This window comes from Alosa sapidissima, chromosome 23, assembly GCF_018492685.1.
Source record: "Alosa sapidissima isolate fAloSap1 chromosome 23, fAloSap1.pri, whole genome shotgun sequence".
In the NCBI taxonomy this organism is placed as follows: Eukaryota; Metazoa; Chordata; class Actinopteri; order Clupeiformes; family Clupeidae; genus Alosa; species Alosa sapidissima.
In genome coordinates, this window is record NC_055979.1 from 4,602,584 (window position 1) to 4,622,583 (window position 20,000).

At 49.6% G+C, this 20,000-nt stretch overlaps 2 protein-coding genes across 2 annotated transcripts in view; one reads left to right on the plus strand and one right to left on the minus strand.

Moving 5' to 3' along the window:
* The window catches only part of LOC121698375 (B-cell CLL/lymphoma 9 protein-like), a 55,725-nt gene extending 42,861 nt beyond the window's left edge, over positions 1 to 12,864 (plus strand). Inside the window, exons 4-12 of the mRNA XM_042080426.1 lie at positions 1,004 to 1,386; positions 1,969 to 2,294; positions 4,385 to 4,495; positions 4,874 to 5,033; positions 5,778 to 5,871; positions 6,001 to 8,173; positions 9,448 to 9,738; positions 10,222 to 11,477; positions 11,562 to 12,864. Of these exons, the coding sequence (XP_041936360.1) occupies positions 1,049 to 1,386; positions 1,969 to 2,294; positions 4,385 to 4,495; positions 4,874 to 5,033; positions 5,778 to 5,871; positions 6,001 to 8,173; positions 9,448 to 9,738; positions 10,222 to 11,312 (4,584 nt within the window). The 5' untranslated portion in view covers positions 1,004 to 1,048 and the 3' untranslated portion in view covers positions 11,313 to 11,477; positions 11,562 to 12,864. The remainder of the gene's footprint in view (positions 1 to 1,003; positions 1,387 to 1,968; positions 2,295 to 4,384; positions 4,496 to 4,873; positions 5,034 to 5,777; positions 5,872 to 6,000; positions 8,174 to 9,447; positions 9,739 to 10,221; positions 11,478 to 11,561) is intronic.
* Positions 12,865 to 12,970: 106 nt separating this feature from the next.
* gja5b (gap junction protein, alpha 5b) overlaps positions 12,971 to 20,000 on the minus strand; it is a 13,461-nt gene continuing 6,431 nt past the window's right edge. Inside the window, exon 2 of the mRNA XM_042080427.1 lies at positions 12,971 to 16,921. Within this exon, the coding sequence (XP_041936361.1) occupies positions 15,681 to 16,895 (1,215 nt within the window). The 5' untranslated portion in view covers positions 16,896 to 16,921 and the 3' untranslated portion in view covers positions 12,971 to 15,680. The remainder of the gene's footprint in view (positions 16,922 to 20,000) is intronic.

Sequence of the window (20,000 nt, forward strand, 5' to 3'; positions counted from 1 at the left end):
AGCAAAGTAGTATATGTGTATGTGGTTGTGTGTGTGTGTGAGAGAGAGAGCTTTTGAGTTGATCTGGAAGGGATGCTGTGTAGCCAGTTAGAAAGCAGAGCTCATTGCTCAGAGCACAATGCATTGCCCTCATATAGAGTGATTGTTCCATGGGCTTTGCTTTCCACAAGACAAACGCAATGTCCCTGCTGCAAGGGCTGCTGGGAGTTGCTTACATCATTCGAGGATCTTTCGAAGCCATCCTGATTGTTTACTCAATGACCAAATGGTTTGACAATGCTGCCTTTAATCCAGGATTTCTCATTGCATATCAGCCTGGGTCTCGGGTTTAAAACATACTCACACAGATGCACACATGCATACATAATTCTCACACACATACAAGGGTCCAAGTTATGACTATCTAATACAAATTTCCGTTCTATACCCCCCCCCCCCCACCCCAAGGGTCAGGGTTGAACAAGCTTTCTTTGAAGTTACTGATAACATCAGCCTTTTGCACAAAAATGGTGAATAGATAATGGTATAACCGCTGGTAATGGCATCCTGATATTTAATGGGATGTGTGTCTGTGTAGCATGATGCTAGTGTAGTAGTGGGACAGGGTTACATGGTGGCCATTGTGCAAATAATGGTGTCAGGCATTTTAAAACTCTAGTCTGTCTCTCTCCCAGTGTTTGGGTCCTTTGTGCTGTTGTCATATACTATGTATTTCAATGGGGCAGTGATGGATTCAGTGGTTTGAAGATGGATGCAATGAATGGGTATAAAATCTCTCTGTGATTTGGGTCTTTTGTCTGCTGCGTGATACGTGTTAATTGTAATGTGTAATATTAGGTTAGCTGTTTGTGAATAATATATGTATTTATGTAGCCTTAATTCCTTGTATTTTGTTTGACACTGTTAATGAAGCTGCTATGACAAAATTATACTAATGTCTCTCTCTCTCTCACTCACTCCTTTTCTCACTCTCTCTCTCTCTCTCTCTCTCTCTCTCTCTCAGTGTGGGGGGGGCCAGTGAGGCTCCGTGGGGGTGTCCACGCAGAGGATGCTGGAGGTGGCCGAGGACCGGAGCACAGCACAGGCACCCGGCCGCCCGGAGCGAGCGAGAGAGCGAGTGGCGCGTGAGCGAGACGATCCGGTCTGCGACGTCCCCCCCAAGAGCACGCGCGGAGCCAAAGCCACGGCAGCGGGCTCGGCCGCGGGACACGCGCACACACACGCGCACACACACCTGCACACACACCCTGGCCACGGCCACACACACCACACCACGCCCAGTCCGCAGCAGCACCCGGCTCCCCCCAGCACTGGCTCTGTGGGACTCTCGTCAATGCATCCCAGCAACGCCAAAGTCAGGAACTCCCCGTCAGCGCACACCCAAAGGTCTTCCTTTCCACCACTCTACCCGTCTGTGTGTGTGTCTCTCTCTCCCACCATCATTGGCTCTCTCTTTTCTCCACCCCTTCTCTCATTTGTGTTTTTTTCTTCATTTTCTCTCACTCTCTTGCTTTCCCCCCTCTCTTTCTCTATCACTTCAGCTCTATGTCTCTCTCTTCTCTCTCTCTCTCTTTGTTGGTTTTTCTCTCATTCCAGGAGGGGGTGCTAGTTAGGTTTGAAGGCTGCCAGACTTTTGCTGGGCACCTCCTTCAGTGGACATACACCCCTGGCATCCAGTCCTCTAGTATGAAGTGTGTGTGTCTGTGTCTTTATTTATCCACGTGTGTGTGTGTGTGTGTGTGTGTGTGTGTGTGTGTGTGTGTCTGTCTATGATTTAGACTAGGCTACTGCTCTGCTCTATCTAATGTAGCTTAGCTAAATGGAATTTTGACAAATGGGTGATGTATGCACATTGCAGTTCTAAAGTACTCTCTCTGTGTCTCTTCCTCCCTCTGCTCTCTCTCTCTGCCCTCTCTCTCTCTCTCTTGCTCTCCTTTTCTCCTTCTTCCTCTGTCTGTGTTTCCCTAGCAGTCCTAAGTCCAAACAGGAGGCCATGGTTCGCTCGCCCCCTGTCATGTCTCCCTCCAGTGCCGTCCAGATGGACTCCAAACTGCCCAATCAGGGGAAGCAGGGGGGTGCAGGCAGCCAATCACAGGCCTCGCCCTGCGATCCAAAGGCTCTGGGTGGCGGCCACAACCCCAAAGCACCACTGGGGGGGCTGGGCTTGAAGAACGGCCAGAGCATGGGAGGCGGGACTAAGGGCGGGACTAAAGTGAAACGCGAGAGGAGCACGTCGGCTGAGTCGTACGAGCAGCATGATGACACCACACCCACTAATGACAGCGAGCCAAAAGGTGAGCAGACCTTAACCTACATAACCTACAGCCATCAGAGTGGAGGCCAACAGGTTTAAACCTAAAACCCTGACCCACAGCAATCAAAGCAGAGGGCAACAGGTTTAAACTTCAACCCTAAACCACAGCCATCAGAGCTGAGGGAAACAGGTTTAAACCTCAACCCTAAACCGCAACAATCAGAGCTGAGAGTAACAGGTTTAAACCTTAAAGCGGCAGTTGGCAAGATTTTTTTGATCATGTTTACTGGAACCAACACTATGCTCTGACAGAACAACATAAATCAGCTGGTTTTAGAAAAAAACCCGCACTTCTACCTCCACCTAGAGCCTGTTATTTGTTTTGCAAAAATCCACAGCTCCCGGTTCTTCTGGTCAATCCAGAGCAGTCAATCAGAGCAGGGGTGTATGATGAGATCTGACTGTCAATCACAGTCTGGTGCAGTCTGGTGCGCACTGACGAACAAACTCGATGAGAGGGTGCTCAGCGGTAGTGGGGGAGGGGCATGAGAGTAAACATTCAAAAGTCCCCTCAATCTGTCAGACTTGCCAACTGCAGCTTTAATCCTGACCCACAGCTGCCCGAGGTGAGGGAAACAGGTTTAACTCTAACCTAATGGGGACCGCAGACAGGGCAGACTTCAAAGCACTAGCCAGCAAAGTCTTACACTTAGTAATTTACCTTCACAGTGCTGACTGACAAGTGGTTACAACCGAAAACATAGTCTAAAAAAGCAACACTTAGCCCAACATTCAAATGACTGAAAAAAACAAATCCTAGAGACATTCATCCAAGAACTCCAACAGTCTTTGCACTGTGTTGCCATGGACTTGTTGCTTAGGTCTTGCCAGTGTGCTCTCAAAATAACAGTGAAATACTGCACATTTCACTTTAGACCAGATTGGTCTTGGTCAGTGGCATTCAGTAGGGTCAAAATAGCAATGTGTGATCGATGCAGCTGATCATACAGTACCTTGTTTTATCAAAAGACAATTGCGTCACACCTAAGAAGAGAAGAAGATCCCAAGAAGATCCACTTCATAGATACATAATTTACATCTTCATAGTAACAATAATATGTTTTTTGTGTCATGGTGTGGGATGTCTTGGTATATGTGGCAGTGTTTTGCCTGTCTGTCCATTAAGCTGATACTCAGGATTTGAAGTGGCTGGTCTGTAAATAACATGACTCAGATCAGAGGTCAGATAATACTTAAGCTTCCGGCTGTACAAAGGTGTGGAAGTGTGCCAACAGAACAGGACTATCTGTCAGTATAGTGGTCCATGTGTATTAAATATGGCTCCTTGTTGACACATTAAGGAGTGAGTAAATGTGTATGGGGGTTGTTTACAATTTGATGTGTGAAAGTATGTGTAGAGTGCAAGATGATTAGCTCAGATAATTAGACACCAATGCTGTCTTCCACCCTTCTCTGTCTCTCCCTCTTCCACTCTCTCCCATCTCTTTCTTCTTATTTTCTCATCGGTCCCTTAGCCACTGTGCTGCATTAAGACGTCTTCACCCCTGTATGTTTAAGAGTGGAACAGCCCGGTGCAGCTGCTGCTTAGGAAGCAGCAGGACTGAACCATTTTAGGGGTATGGGGGAAGCATGGCTTCTTACAGTAATAACCTAAAAGCCCCCTGCTGGTGACTGGAGTTGCTGACAGACCTGATGTCCTTCCAGGAGTTTCCAGATTCCCTTGCTTGACAATATACAATATACTTTTTGTGTGTGTGTAAATAGATCTGAATATACAATATACTTTTTGTGTGTGTGTGAATAGATCTGAATCAAGACCCCATTTATTCTTATCAGTGACATATGACTGAACCATGTGGATTTGTTTTACAGTCTAATTGTCAGTGGTGGTCTGTGATCCTAACGCTGGCTTTCTGGAAGCTGTTGCATTAATTAGTAGCTGCCTGACCCCCACAGAGACCTACACTCACTCACAGGATCGTTTCATGGCTCGGACTTTTCATCCTGTTTGTCACTGCTGTTAACCTCTCTTTCTTTCTGCACCCCCACCTCTCTTTCTTTCTCTCTTTTTTTCTCTGTTCTCCCCCCCCCCCCCCCCCCCCCCGTCAGAGATGGGCAACAGAGCGAAGCGTCTGTGTGTGTCTGAGAGGAGGCAGCCCTACAGTGGAGCAGACTGGTGCTCAGGAGGGGAGACGGATGAGGAGGACGCCGGTTTCTTCAGTAAGGCCAGATTCTCTCACAGCTCATTCAGGCACCTCTCTCTCTATCCTTGACATCTCTCTCTCTTTCTCTCTCTCTGTCTGTTTTTCTCTGTTTCCCCTTTACCCCCTCCCCTGCTTTTTTTATTCGTTCATTCATTCAACCTTTTTTTATTCTCAGAAGTTTATCGTGGGTAGTCCTCATCTTCAGTGAATCCAAGATAATAATAGCTTTTGTCTGATTTTGTCTCAATACATAGTATTGTCAGTTATGAGGTTGTATTGATATTGGAAAGAATGTACTGGCTATTTCTGGGTATATCACTATAATAAATGGGTATCTGAATCATGACATGAGATTTTGTTAACATTGTTGTTGTTAACTACATCCTTCCTCAAGACTGCAACTCTGGCGAGATGAAGCCGGACCCCAGTGCCCTGTCGGCCACCACCCCTACCCAGAATGCCATGGGAGGACAGAGCTCAGGCCCTGAGATGAGTTGTGGCCAGAAATCTGGCACTAAAGTCTTCTACATCTTCACCACAGAGATGGCCAACAAGTAAGAGCTGTTTTCTGTGATCATTGACCTTGCCCAAGCATGCCTCTGACGTTCAAAGCCATAAAAAAAACAACTCCCAGTCTCTGAAGTTACGTCTTCCTTCTAGTTCTGTCTGTCAGCGAAGATTAAGTTGCATCTGTTGCTAAGCGGGCAGTCCTGTCTGTCACCAAGCATACAGCTCTGTCTGTTGCTAAGTGTGCAGTTCTGTGTGTCACCAGGCATCCATATCTGTCTACTGCTAAGTGCGCAGTTCCTCGTGTCCCTTGCAGGGGGTGTCAGCAGCCCACAGAGGGGACGTGAGGCTCAGGGTGTCATGGGGAACACAGAGGGCTCAGGTGCTAGAGGGAGCAGGATGGGAGATTTGAGGTGGTGAGGGGGGATGGGCATTGTAGTTTTTAGAAGAGGGATAATGAGCAGACACCCTGGATGATTTGTGGGTCTCGTTGGGACTGTTACAATTGATGAATGACCCTCACATCCTAGAAAACCCCTCTCATCCCTAAAACGGTACCAGACTGGATATGAAGGCTCCTCCTCATGATGCTTACTTAAGCATGAAGAAACAAACATCACTGTATCTGCCTCCTCCATAAGAGTTTGTTTTTTAAATGGTCATCTCGATCAATCTCAAACTATAAATGATACTAACTTGGTTGTGTTTGTGTGTGTGTGTGTGTGTGTGTGTGTGTGTGTGTGTGTGTGTGTGTGTGTGTGTGTGTGTTTGCGTGTGCGTGTATGCTTCAGGGCAGCTGAAGCGGTCATCACTGGTCATGCCGACAGCATCATTGCCTACCACACGAACCACATCTCTAACGGCAACAAGCCCACTCTTCCCATGGTAACATCTCACATCACTTAGCAACAATAACAGCACTTGTCCACTATGAATAATTAATCACAAAACAGTGTAAGCCAAATCTCTTTATGGTAACAATAACAGTAACAATGTCTCTGTTTGTGTTCTAAGATGGGCCCCATGGGTAGTGGCTCCAAGCAGCCAGGGGCCGCTCCTTCTTCCCAGCCCACGGAGCAGAACCACCAGCCAGCTTCCAAACCAGCAGCTCCAGGGCCCCAGCAGCCTGCTCCACCATCCCAGCCTCAGGCTTCCGCCCCGGGGTCCAAGCCCCAGGATGGCCCATCCTCGGTGGGCCTGGACTCCAAGAGTGTCCCTGGTGGGAGCCCCCAGGATGGAGGCTCGCAGGACGTTGGCACCCATCCTGCCGGGTCGACCTCTGAGGGTAACCCTCCACCAGCACCGGGGCCAGGCGGGTATCCAGCCATGGATTTGCCACCCAAGGGGGCAGATGGCCAGCTCACCCCCCAGCAACAGCAGCAGCAGCAGCTATCCCAGCTCCCCCAGGAGCTTATGGCCCTGGGGGAGAACACGGAGGGCCTGTCGCAGGAGCAGCTGGAGCACCGCGAGCGCTCGCTGCAGACGCTGCGTGACATCCAGAGGATGCTCTTCCCCGACGACAAGGACATGCCCGCCATGGGGCCCCAGGGGGGGAACATGGGCGGCCCGCCGCCCAACCCCATGATGGAGGGGCCAGTCGGGGGCCCCAAGAAGCCAGAGCAAGGGCCACTACAGGCCATGATGGCCCAGTCGCAGAGTCTGGGGAAGCCTGGGGGTCCGCGTCCGGATGGGCCCCCGTTTGGTCCCCCGGGCCCCAGAGACATGGGCTTTCCCCCGGACGAGCTGGGGCCCCCACCTCCCGGGCCCCCCATGGGTCCTCCGGGCGGCATGGGCGGGGAGCCGGGCGACCATATGACGCCCGAACAGTTGGCCTGGCTCAAGCTGCAGCAGGAGTTCTACGAGGAGAAGAAGCGCAAGCAGGACATGATGATGCACCCGCACGGCCCCCGCATGATGCGCGGCCCGCCGCCGCCCTACCAGATGAACCCCGGCGACGGCTGGGGGGGCCCCGGGGGGCCCGAGCCGTTCCCCGACCAGATGGGCATGGGGGGGCCGCCGCCGCGAGGCATGCACCCCCACATGCAACGCTTCCCGGGTATGATGAACCCCGAGATGGACGGCGGGCACCACATGCCCCGGCCGGGAATGAACTGGCCCGAAGGCGACGGGCGCGGGTTCCCCCAGGGCATGTTCGGGGGTCCAGGGGGCCCGGGAGGACGGGTGGAGAGGTTCCCCAACCCGCAGGCGGTTCAGGAGGCCATGTTCCAGCAGGGGATGGGAGACAAGCCGGCCATGATGATGGACATGAACAGGATGATGGGAAACCCGAGGCACATGGAGCCGGGCCCTGGAGGAATGATGTTTCCCAGGATGCCCAGCGAGGGGCCCATGAGCCCCTCGTCCAGGATGGAGTTTGTGAAGGGCCTGAGCCGCGACATGGGCGACTTTGGCATGGGCCCCGGGAACATGGGCATGGGGCCTAACCCTCAGATGATGAACCCCAAGATGGGCATGAGCCCCGAGGAGATGATGAAGATGCGCGGAGGAGGAGGAGGAGGGCCGATGATGGAGAACATGGGCCCCCAGCAGAAGATGATGCAGGGGCCTCCCTTCCCTGACCAGCCCCACCCGGGTGACTTCAACATGGGGCCCAACCGGCAGTTTCTCCCCATGAATCAACCACCAGGGCCCATGAACGCTGGGAGGGGTCCGAGAGGAGAGCCCCCCTTTGGACCAGACCAGCGAGGGGGTCCCGGCGGTAACGGCCGCCTGAGCCACATGCCACCCGGTCAGCCCCCGACCTCCAGTGCCCCACCTCCACCCCCATCTAACCCGCGGGGCGGCGGCCGCAAGCAGTCACAGGAGCCGGTCGGGTCGCCCGGGGTCAACCCCCTCAAGTCGCCCCCTCTGCGGCAGGTCCAGTCGCCCATGCTGGCGTCGCCCTCGGCTGGCCTCAAGTCGCCGCAGACGCCCTCGCAGCTCGCCGGCATCCTTACCGGCACGGCGCCCACTTCCATCGCCTCGGCGTCCGCCTCCATCAAGTCGCCGGCCGTCATGGGGTCGGCGGGGGCCTCGCCTGTCCACATGAAGTCGCCGTCGGTGCCCGCGCCCTCGCCAGGCTGGACATCGTCGCCCAAACCTCCGCTCCAGAGCCCAGGGGCCCCGCAGGGGGGGAAACCCAACCTCAGCCTCACCTCCCCCAACATGATGAGCAGCAATGAGCCAGGTGAGACCCTGAGGCTGACTATGAGAAGTTGTGTGCAAGACGGTGTTGCAAGACGGATGGAATGTCAGGTTAATAGTGAGCTAAATAGGTTATTAATAGCCTGGGTGAACCCAGACGGACCTGTTAGCAAATTTGGCATCAATTGGATCCTTTCCAGGCAGACCTGCAGGTTCGTCCGGGTTCACCCAGGCCAGGTTATTATGGGAATGATATGGGATTTATTACATGGCAACTTCAGTGTATCTGTCTCTAACACGCTACAGAGAGCTGCTACAGTCTGCCACCAGGCTAGCTGCTGCTGTGCTATTTTGGTTAGTTTTAGTTCTGGGCATTTCCCATCAGTGAGACAGGTTTTTGTTTTTTGCTGTTTTTACTGATGTAAGGTCAGCATGCCCCTATCATGGAATGATGAAATTCATGAGAAAACGTCCGATCAGCAAGCAAGACTGAAACTAAAGGTGGTAGGTGTTGGAGCCATAAGGAAGTCTAAGCAATATTTAGAACTCAGCATGTGTGTGGACTGCTTTACTGTTTCTAATTAGATTAACAAATGGCTGTGCACTTGTTTCTCTCTACCTTGGGTGCATTTCTACAAAAGTTAGCTTCTTTGTTGCTAAACCACCATTGTACGACGCAACTTTCGCTCAAACACCGACCTTGTAACGCGTGTAGGCCTGAATGAGTAGATGTTGTGGATGCAGTTGTGTCTAACCATCACTGCAATCTCCATCGTTCGAATATATCTAGTCAAACTAATGTAATTAATACATTGACAACAACAAAATATCCATGAACGATGCTGCAACAACTACTCTCCACCTGTCATTCCAACCTCCAAACTTTCCACCCATGTTTGCGATTGATCGTTAGAATGACCCTAAAAACACTAAATCCAAGAACGACTACAAAGATTGCGAAGCAAACGACCCTTTCTAGAAACACACCCCTGGCTGGTCCCAAGCAGATGTGAGCTGTGGTTCTGCTCAAGGTGTCTCCATTTTAAAAGGGATGATTTCACCATCACCCACGTTGCCTTAGTGCTCTGGGGCCCCTTGAGAGTATTTCAATTGTTATTGTCGAAGTTTAGATGAAATGGATCTAAGTATATATGGAAGTATAAGTACTGTATATAAGTATATTTGTTATTGTCAATGTTTATATATATATATATATATATATGCATCAAATGGAGTTGGGTTGAACTTCCAACTTGCATGTGTTCCACATGTGTGTTTGTGTGCGTACTCATGTGTGCTCCTGTTCTCTGTCCACAGGCGTTAGTGCTCCCTCCTCTGTTACTCCCTCCAGCAGCTCGACCAATCAGCCGGGCTCGTTAAGCGGTGCCCCGGGTAACAGCAGTCTGCCGTCCAGCGGTCCCTACAACATGCCACCTGAGCCCACGCTATCCCAGAATCCCCTGTCCATCATGATGTCACGAATGTCAAAGTTCGCCATGCCTAGCTCCACGCCCCTTTACCACGATGCCATCAAGACTGTCGCCAGTTCAGATGACGATTCGCCCCCTGCACGGTCACCCAATCTCCCCAACAATAACGGCATGCCTGGTAAGAGAACACACACACACACACACACACACACAGACACACACACACGCACACACACACACACACACACACACACACACACACACTCACAGTTTCAGTCTGGCACTCATACGTTCACAGAAATATGTAGTGATCATAAACACATGAATACATGTATTATGTACATATATTATTATACATATATTATTACATGTATCCTATTAAAGGTGCACATTAAAGGTATACTTCAAGACCATGTAACTGTAAGTACAAGCATAAGTACTGGACTTGATGTAACTGGCTATTGAAATTTGGTGGGAGAGATTTTCAGGAAGTGAAATTTGCTTGATTAGAATCAGTACATTTTACCACAGGAAATCTTTGCATGGTCATGTACCACTTTGAGCTAGAACAAAAACAACCTTTTCTAAAGCACTGTCACGCCACCCTGTGAGTGCAACAGGCCTACAGTATGTCCTAATGTGTGCTTGTGTCTGTCTGCAGGTATGGGCCACCCGCGCATGATGACGCCCAGCTCGTCTGGCCCCATGCCCGCACTAAGCCCCATGGGCATGAACGCCATGGGTGCCCAGCAGCTGCCTCACAGCATGGCTGGCCCCATGCCCAACCAGATGCCCTCGCCTGGCTCCATGGGGCCCGGCATGCCCCCTCACCCAGGCAACATGGGCCCAGGAGGAATGATGGGCCCACAGGGCATGATGATGCCCCCCGTGTCCCAGGACCCGGGCATGATGGGGCAGGGGCGGATGGGCATGCCACCGCACCGTGGACAAGGCTACCCTCCAGGACAGTCGCCCCCGCAGCAGGGCCCCTACGCCCATAATGGCCCCGGGCCTCAGGGCTTCCCCCCTGGGATGGGATTCCCTGGGGAGGGGGGCCCCATGGGTCGTATGGGAGGGGGCCCTGAGCCAGGCAGAGGGCCCGGAGGGGGCCCAGAGTTCGGTGGGATGTTCGACCCTGACCTCCAGGAGGTGATGCGCCCTGGGGCCTCAGGGATCCCCGAGTTCGACCTGTCGCGCATCATCCCGTCCGACAAGCCCAGCCAGACGCTCTCCTACTTCCCCCGCGGCGGTGGCGACGGCAAGCCTCCCCCACACCACGGCGGCCCGCCGGGCTTCCCTCCCCAGATGCAGGCCATGATGGGGGAAGGAAGCCCCCGGATGATGGGGGGCCCCGGGCCCATGGGACCCCAGGACATGCCAATGGGCCACGGGGGCATGCGGCCCCAGGGCTTCATGGGCCCCGGGGGTATGGGCGGTCCCGGGGGGATGGGCGGCCCTGGAGGTATGGGCGGCCCCCAGGGGGGCATGGGGGGGCCGCAGCACAGGATGCTATCGCCCGGCCAGCAGCAAGGCATGATGGGAGGCCCCGGCATGATGCAGAAAGACCGCGGCCCCATCTATACACACCCGGGTCCGGGGGGGTCCCCCAACATGATGATGTCACTGCAAGGGATGGGGGGTCCCCAGCAGACTATGATGATGCCCCAGATGAGGCCGCGCGGTGGTGTTGGGGGGGACATGGGCATGAACTTTAACCCCGGCCCCGGGAATCCTGGGAATATGATGTTCTGAGCTCTGAAAAACTGTAAACACTAAACCTGGGATGACTGATCAGAGAGCTTAGAGGGAGATTTCACTCTCGAGTTTTCCTACATGTGTGGGTGTGTGTGTGTGTGTGTGTGTGTGTGTGTGTTTGTGTGGACTGGGAACTTAGCTGTACACACAGTGGTACTAGTGGTAAAAATGGCTCATACAGTCACACACAGATTCACATGTGCCAACTTCTCAGAGGTACCTTAACAAGGGAATACAGTGTCCCAGATATGAACTTTGACTTTCGGGATCACAACCAGACTGAGAGACTTGGGGAAGAGTTTGTGGAACCCTTCTCATAGAGAACCCTGTAGACCAGAGAGGTTGTGAACCGCAGAGTTGAAACCCTTAGCTGTACTCTAGAACAAAAATGTGCAGAAATAACTATGAGAGTGAGTAAATATGAAGACCTAAAACAAAGACAGACTGTTGGATATCACAAGGAGAATTTACATGCTTACAAGACAAGACAAAGATGGACTGAAGGCAAGGAACCTCTTCTGAGGAGTTGCAGCGTGTTTGGCTGTATGTTTACATCACACCCCATAACCTCCCTCCAGAAGAGAATAAAGCTCTGTGTGTGTGTGTGTGTGTGTGTGTGTGTGTGTGCGCGTGCGTGCGTGTGAGACGGTATGTTTGTGTGTGTATGTGTGTATGGGTGTGAGTGTGAGTGTGTGTGTGTGCTGTATTCGTGTTGTAAAAGGGATTTTACCAGTGACTTCTCTAGGTCCTTTTACTTTCCGGTGTGTGTCTCGTGTGTGTATAAATCTGGGTAAGGCAGTCCTGCCCGGCCTCTTACTGAATACTGTGCATTGTTGAAAAAGACTCTTTTAAATGTTGTTTCCTTTGTTACTCCGTTGTATGATAAACCAAACTAAAACCTCATACAGATGCTAGTATTATCGAGAAACAAAGCACAAACATGAATTAACTGTAAAGAACGCGAAGGTGTCTTTCTGTTCTCCTCTGTTTTGTATGGTAGGGAAACACTTCTTTTGGACACATGTCAAGGGGCGTCAGGGTGGAGATGAAGTCTGCTGGCTAAATAATGATGCTCTACCCTCTTGGGGTGATTGACTGGGTCAAGCTTTTGTGGGAGTAGGGGGGGTCGGTTTGGGGAGACTGTTGGTGGTAGTGGTTGACGTCATCATGGGAACTCGGCCTCAGACAACCACTCACCGTTGACCCCCTGTGCCACGTTACCATAGACACCATTGTGGACAAAACAAACAAGCAATTCCCACTGGCAGTTTTTTTTTCTGTTTTGGAGGAAGCTAGATATTGCTGTGTCTGGCGACAGATTATTAATGTATCAGTTGGTGAGAAGGGAGTTCTGTAGAAATCCAATATGATGGTAATAATAAAAGGGGGGGGGGGGCATACTGAAAAAGCTGATAGGTCGTCTACATGTTTCTGTCCCTGTGGTTTAAAGTCATTGTGTGTAACTTCACTAAAATTTGGTACAGAACCACTTCCTAGGGTCGGCAGTGGTGTTGGAAGACAAATAAAATCTATTGTTTGGTATAAACTGCCATGTTGAGTCATTTCTTTGGTGCTTAAAGAGCCACACCTCCCCCTGCTGGTGAATCTTTGACAGGACACCATATTCCAGAATGGCTGAAATTATCGTACTGATATGATGCGTGAAGTTCTTTATTAGATGTTTATTGTGCCAAAAAATCTACCCTGGTTTTAGAAATGTAATTGCACAAAACATACGTTATATGCAGCTGTTAACCTGTCAAATATACTTACTTGGATTATGAATGATTGTATGAATGAATGGATGGATGCATGTAAGGTTCAACTGAATATAAGGTTCAGTGATTCACAAACAGAGAGTGATACCATGATACATTGCAGCGTCATAAACAGTGAAGGATCAGTGACAAAAAAAACCCATGTAGGTGTATTAATGACATGGGAATTAAAGAGTACATTCAATCAGAAAGTGCTGATTTGTTGGCTGCACCCTGCATCCGAAACAGTCCCAAACAGTCCCATATAAACAGCCCTGTTCTGAGGGCACCCAGTCACTAACATGTGCAGGCCTCCGCCCGCCTTGTGCCTCTGCCTGCCTTGTGCCTCCATTCTGCAGCTGCTGAGGAGCTCCATGCCCAGCTGTCTGGAGAAAGTCTCACGTTCATGAGGAGCGTCTGTTACACCCTCCCTCCCGTCCATAACCCCAGACACTCCCCTCAGGTCAAACATTTCTCAAGGTCTCTCCGATCATTGATGCAGCAGGTTGCTAAATTTATCCCCGTGGGTTTGCAGACCTCTTAGCTGGAGACCAGGGGTGCCTAATATTAGACACGGTAGGCAACAACCGCTCTGTCACCAGACTCCACAGCTGCACGAGGACGACCTCTGGTATGTTAGGAGTTTCTGTAGGAGCGAGCCCCATCTGCATGCTCTTTGGGAGGTGGTGGGAGAGGAGATGAGCGCCCCCATGTGGTAGTAGGTGTGAACAGGAGTAGCAAGGCTGTGACAAAGCTATGTGGAGACTCAGATTTGTCAAAGTAGTGGAAAGCCAACTGCTTTCATATTTCTCGTAGATGTGCCACATTCCAGTTACAATTCAAACTTCAAATGTCTTTGTAGATACACTTTGATACTCATTGGCTTTTCTGACATGGGCCAAAAATGATTTGCTGAAAAACATAAAAATAATTTGTGATTTGTGTATGTAATTTTCCTCGGGCAATGAAAGCCATTGCTATTGACTGTTGTGTCTTTTGAATGCATACAGCCATGCTGGCATCATGTATCACTGTAAGCAACACTGTCCTTGAGTCACAGGTGTGTGTTCACAGGTCTGGTCAGTCCTTTACCCTCAAGGACACCTGTGGACGGCCTGTGCTGCGCGGTTCTTTGTTGACAGAGTTCTGGTGGAGGTGATGGGTCAGGTGTCCGCTTGTCCACATGGGGAAGATTACCACGTCACGCATTCAGCACCTTCCAGCACCTCAGGGTCATCTTACAGCTGCTAGAGACACTTGGTACGGCGATGCGAAAGACTGCACTGGTTACACTGGTGTGTGTGTGTGTGTGTGTGTGTGTGTGTGTGTGTGTGTCTATACACTGCATATGGGTCTGAGTGATAATAATGTGTAAGTGTGCATTTGAATATGTGTGTCAGTGTGAGTGTGTGTGTGTGTGAGATAGAGTGTGTGTGAGAAAGAGAGAGAAAGAGAGAGAGAGTGTTTTCAAGTGTTCATTTCAGCTAAACACTGATATAATCTGATATTATACACTGATATTATTTTATTTTATGTGCAATACCTGTGTGCAGAGGGGAAACCAAAGTGTTGTTTTGTTGGTGGTCACATTTTGTAGTATGCTATTCTTATAGTACATCTTTTTTTTCTTTCTATACCTTGCTGTCTCGTTTTGCAGCTGTAACAATGCAAATATCAATGTAAAAATGCAAAAGGATGATCTTATCTCATCTCATCTTATCTTGTAATATCATTCCATTATAAAATCCCATTACCCTCAGTTAGCCAGTCCTGTCCAGTACAAGTGACCCTAAGGCACATGTGAGACATTTCTGTAAGAGGCCTCAATACTGTCTCTCAAGCCACAGCATGTCTGTGTGTGTGTGTGTGTACAGTATGTGTGCACACATGCCTGTGTGTGTGTGTGTGTGTGTGTATTTGTTTGCATGCGTGTGTGTGTGTGCGTGTGTGTGTGTGTGTGTGTGTGTGTGTGTGTGTGTGTGTGTGTGTGTATATGTGTGTGTGTGTGTGTGTGGGTGGGTGTGTTTGTGGGTTGGTATCTATGAGTCAAAAATAAAAAGTAATAACAGTCACAGCTGTCGTCTACATGCATCTATCTTCATCTCCATGCCTTGTGCTCAGCGAGGACAGTGAGAAGATGCAGTTGTCCTGTCAGTCCATCGAGCGCTCATCAGCAAAACATCATCAGGACACCTGTTGTGCTTGAGACTCTAATCAGAGCTGTGTGGACGGCATGTGTAATCAGCTATAGAATGAACAGATACTGTGTGTAGTGCAAACGATGTATTTGATTGTTTCTTCACAGTGCTAAAGCTGTCCCCCAGGAAGGGAAGTGGTACGTTCCTCTACTTTGGCTCCTACAGTATGTGAGCTCTTGGCAATACAGCGCTCTTGCTTCATGCTTATGCAAACCATATTGTCCAGTCTGGTGGAGTGCCAAATAGATGCACCTGCTCAGTGGAGGGGGAGTTGACTCTCCAGTGTGGCTGTTGAAAGCGAAATGGGCATTGCACACACTGTTCATGAGGCGATTAAAAAAAAAATAAAAAAATGTGCAGTCCTATTTTTTCTTTTTCAGTATGTTTCTCGTGCCGGCTTGTTAAGAGCCTTAGACGGCGATATCGTCCGGCCGCATGCGGACACTGGCACTGCTGGTCTTACTGAGGCGGCGCTTGTCCTTGACGAAGCCGTTGGCCAGCACCTGGGGACAGGCCACTCCGTCCTCTTGCGGGGGAGGAGGTGCCGCCGTGGTGGTCGGTGTCAGAAAGGACGGCCTCCCCAGGAAGTCCTGGGCCGTGGCGTCCAGGCCGCGGTGGCGCTCGGCAGCCATGTTGACGGAGTTCTGCTGATTGGCCAGTCGGTCGCTGTAGGAGGGGCAGCTGGGGTGGGTGTGGGAGTGGCTGTGGGAGTGGGCGTGTACGGGCGAGGGCGGGGGCAGGCATTGGCTGAAGTCGGGGGGCGGCGAGCACGGCGGCAGAGGCAGGCCATGGTGGGGCGGTTCTGGCGAGGTGGCGGTGATAGTGGACGGGGTCAAAGGTCGGCGTTCGTCCTGCCCCTGCAGCTGCTGCTCGTCCCGGTACTTGCGAACCCAGCGCCGGCACTGCTTCCAGGCCAGGTAGTAGAGCTCCAGCAGGCTGAGCAGCAGCGACACCCCCGCCACGGCCAGCATGAACACGATGAAGATGTTCTTCTCGGTGGGCCGAGAGACGTAGCAGTCCACCTTGTGCGGGCAGGGCTTGGTCTCGCACAGGTAGCGCGCGTTCAGGAAGATGCCGTAGATGAGGTACTGCACCAGGACGAAACTCACCTCCATCAGCAGCCGCACCAGGATGCTCAGGATGTAGGTGCGCAGCAGCGCCCCCCTCAGGCGGATCTTGGCTGCTCCCTCCTGGCCCTTCCCACAATCCCTCTCTTCCTCCTGTGGGTACTTCTTCTCGATTTCTCCTCCTCCTCCCTCCTTCCCTTCATCCTCCCCTCCTCCCTGGTCCTCCTGCTCCTTCCTCCTCTTCTTCTCCTCCATGCGGACCGTGTGCATGGCATGGCCCATGTACACCAGCGACGGCGTGGACACGAACACGATCTGCAGCACCCAGTAGCGGATGTGTGCGATGGGGAACGCGCTGTCGTAGCAGACGTTCTCGCAACCGGGCTGGTTCGTGTCGCACATGAAGTCCTCCTGCTCGTCCAGCCAGCTGGACTCGGCCGCCGTGCCCAGCACCAGGATGCGGAAGATGAACAGCACCGTCAGCCACACCTTGCCCACCGATGTGGAGTGTTCATGCACCTCCTCTAGGAAGTTACCAAGAAGGCTCCAGTCTGCCATGCTTCAGGTCAACCACTAGGGGGCGCCTGTAGGGGAAGGAAGAAAGGCATTGGAGATTACTGTAATAAAAAGGTTATATATGCCATAATTTCACCATTTTCACAACTCTGAACGAGGAATCTCCACTTCAGTTGTACTGACATAAACCAACATTTTATTCCTATATGCTGGATGTTTTTATGGGGATTATTCGAATTAGAATTGATTTAGATTAAGTGTTAGTATAATTTGTAATTTTGTTATTTGTATTTTAGTATATTTTTATATATTGTATTAAGTGTTAGTATAATTTGTATTTTAGTATATTTAGCATATTCTTTATCTTCTACTGTCCTTACTGCTTAGTTGTGTTTTTATATTATATACTTTAATTACTCTTCTGCTGTTAAAGAATGTGTTTGTCTTGTATGTATGCTGCTGAGACCTTGAATTTCCCCTGGGGATCAATAAAGTATCTATCTATCTATCTATCTATCTATCTATCTATCTATCTATCTATCTATCTATTCATATATAATTTAAAGTATAGAAAATGCAAAGTAAAGTAACATTGGTTTTCAGCAAATATATGAAGACATTCTTAAAAATGCATAAATTCAAGGATTTCAGTTATAACATTTCATGTCACCAAAATGAAAATGAAAAAGAAGAATTTTGAACCTGACTTCCAGTATTCCAATGACACCTTCCAGACTCCATAAACAATAAACATAAACAGGATGATATAAACAAAAAGCTACAAAAAAAATGCAATGCTATTATTTATTTTCAAACTCTTTGTATATCAAATATGAAAATGAGACTTATTCCCCTTACATGGTACTGACCACCCCCTCTGGCTCAATGACTGATATTGGTATACCGGAATGGGTGTGCTTACAGGTACTAATGGGACGTTTTGAAAGACTCTTAATTGTCTTAAAAGTTTTGTTCCCAACTTCAGACAATTGAACCGAATAAATTCACTGGAGCCGAGGTCCCTTTCCCTATCTGATGATAATATAATGGACAAGTACGTTTTAGAGGAAACCACGCCTTCTGGCTCAGAGAGCAGTTCCAACACTGTGGCATGCGTGGGAATGGATGGCTGGCATGTAAGAAGCATATATTAATAACTCCAAGTATTGACATTGACCCCAATGTCTATGGGTGTCTGTGTTTGTGTGTGTGTGTGTGTGTGTGTGTGTGTGTGTGTGTGTGTGTGTGTGTGTGTCTGTGTGTGTGTGTGTGTGCGCGCGCGTGCATGTGTGTGTGTGTGTATTTATGGGTCTCTGTCTGAATGTGTGTGTGTGTATTTATGTGTCTCTGTCTGAATGTGTGTGTGTGTGTGTGTGTTAGCCTAACCCTAAGTAGTTTACTCTGGGGCATAAACCTTTCCCACAGCATTGCCAGCGGTGACGCTGGGAAATGAGCAGTAGTCTTGAGGAAGTCTCGTCTAAATTTACACAGAGACAAAAAAACACATTCCTGCATTTATCTCTGTGGCTTCTGGTTCTGGGACTGGACCAGGGTATGGATTTAGCTCCACCCGAGGATAGCAACATTCCACACCATCAGTCTCTTAGACTCATTTATCATTTATCATTTTTTGTTTTTAATTGCAGAGACTGTTGGACCTCCCCCATCACTTAATTATGGAATCTACTTTTTTAGACTTAACTATTAACTAATATCAATGGTTAGGTTGTGTAAGTGACTCATTATATTCTGTTCTGTCATTTGAGAGAATTCTGCTCCCCTGCGTGAAGTAAAGCTCACTATACCATTCACCTCAGGAAACAGGTGAGCAGATCAAAGACAACAGAGAGAGTGAAATTTGACCCCTCCCTCTGGTAGGTTTTTTGGGTGCCATAGAGTGGGATCAAATGTGTCACTTTTTCCCGTGTGGGTGAAACTGGGTGATACGTTCACCGAGGAACACACTTGATCGCCAGATCAATAGACACCACACGGCTAAAACTAGTGTTCCAGTGACAGGATTGAGGATACAAAGAGACATGGTTTCTCATGTGATGAGCTTGTAAACGTTTCGGCGATACAGCAGAACAAAGAGGTGTTTGAACTCCAGTAGCACGCATACTCATACAGCAACACATGCAGATGTTTATTTCCAACTGTTCTGGGAACTTCTGAACTAACAACCTGGGAGTGACTTTTGGCCACAGTCTTACAGGCGCAGCAAGTTGTCTCACTGTGTGTTCATTGTGATCTAGTCAATTTGAAAAATGAATAATATGACAGAGCACGCTCTTTATTGTTCTTTAATCTTTTCTCTGTCCTTCTGCACCAGAGAAACAGGATTCTGGTAGTGCACAGACAGCTGTTTTTCTAACCCTGGGACAGGCGAAGGGGAAGGGGTGTGGTGCAGGGGTGAGCGGCTCATGAGATTGCTCTCTTTATCACTTGGAGTTTGGATCCAACAAATGGGGTCTTCCCACTTAAGATGCTAAAAAATGGTATGTGAATTGTGTGTTAGTCAGTGCAGTGTGCGAAAGATGTGTGGGAAAGATGGTGTGTGTGTGTGTGTGTGTGTGTGTGTGTGTGTGTGTGTGTGTGTGTGTGTGTGTGTGTGTGTGTGTGTGTGTGTGTGCTTATGTGTGTGTTTGTGTGCTTATGTGTGTGTGTGTGCTTATGATAAAGCCAAAAGCAGATATGATAAGTGGACAGGAATTGAGACAATGCAAAAGTCAAACAGACACAGAACATATTCTATCACACAGGACTATATCAAAACACAAAATGACCTCATCTAAAAAATGACCTAGGATACCAAACCTCATCCCTGGTCCTGTCCAGTGCCAACCCCACTTGTGCAACCAGTTATTTACTGTAAGCATATTTCTCTCCTGGATATCTGATCTAATCAGTTCCACTTGCAACAACAAAGAAGAGTGAGTGTGTGTGTGTGTGTGTGTTTGTGTGTGTGTGTGTGTGAGTGTGTGTGTGTGTGTGTGTGTGTGTGTGTGTGTGTGTGTGTGTGTGTGTACAGGTATGTGTGTGTATTGATGAAACACTACATGAACTAGATGTACCGCAGAGCGGTACAAAATATGACCGCCGCCCAGTCCAGCACATTTTTCCACAAAAATAAGTCACGCTGAAAGG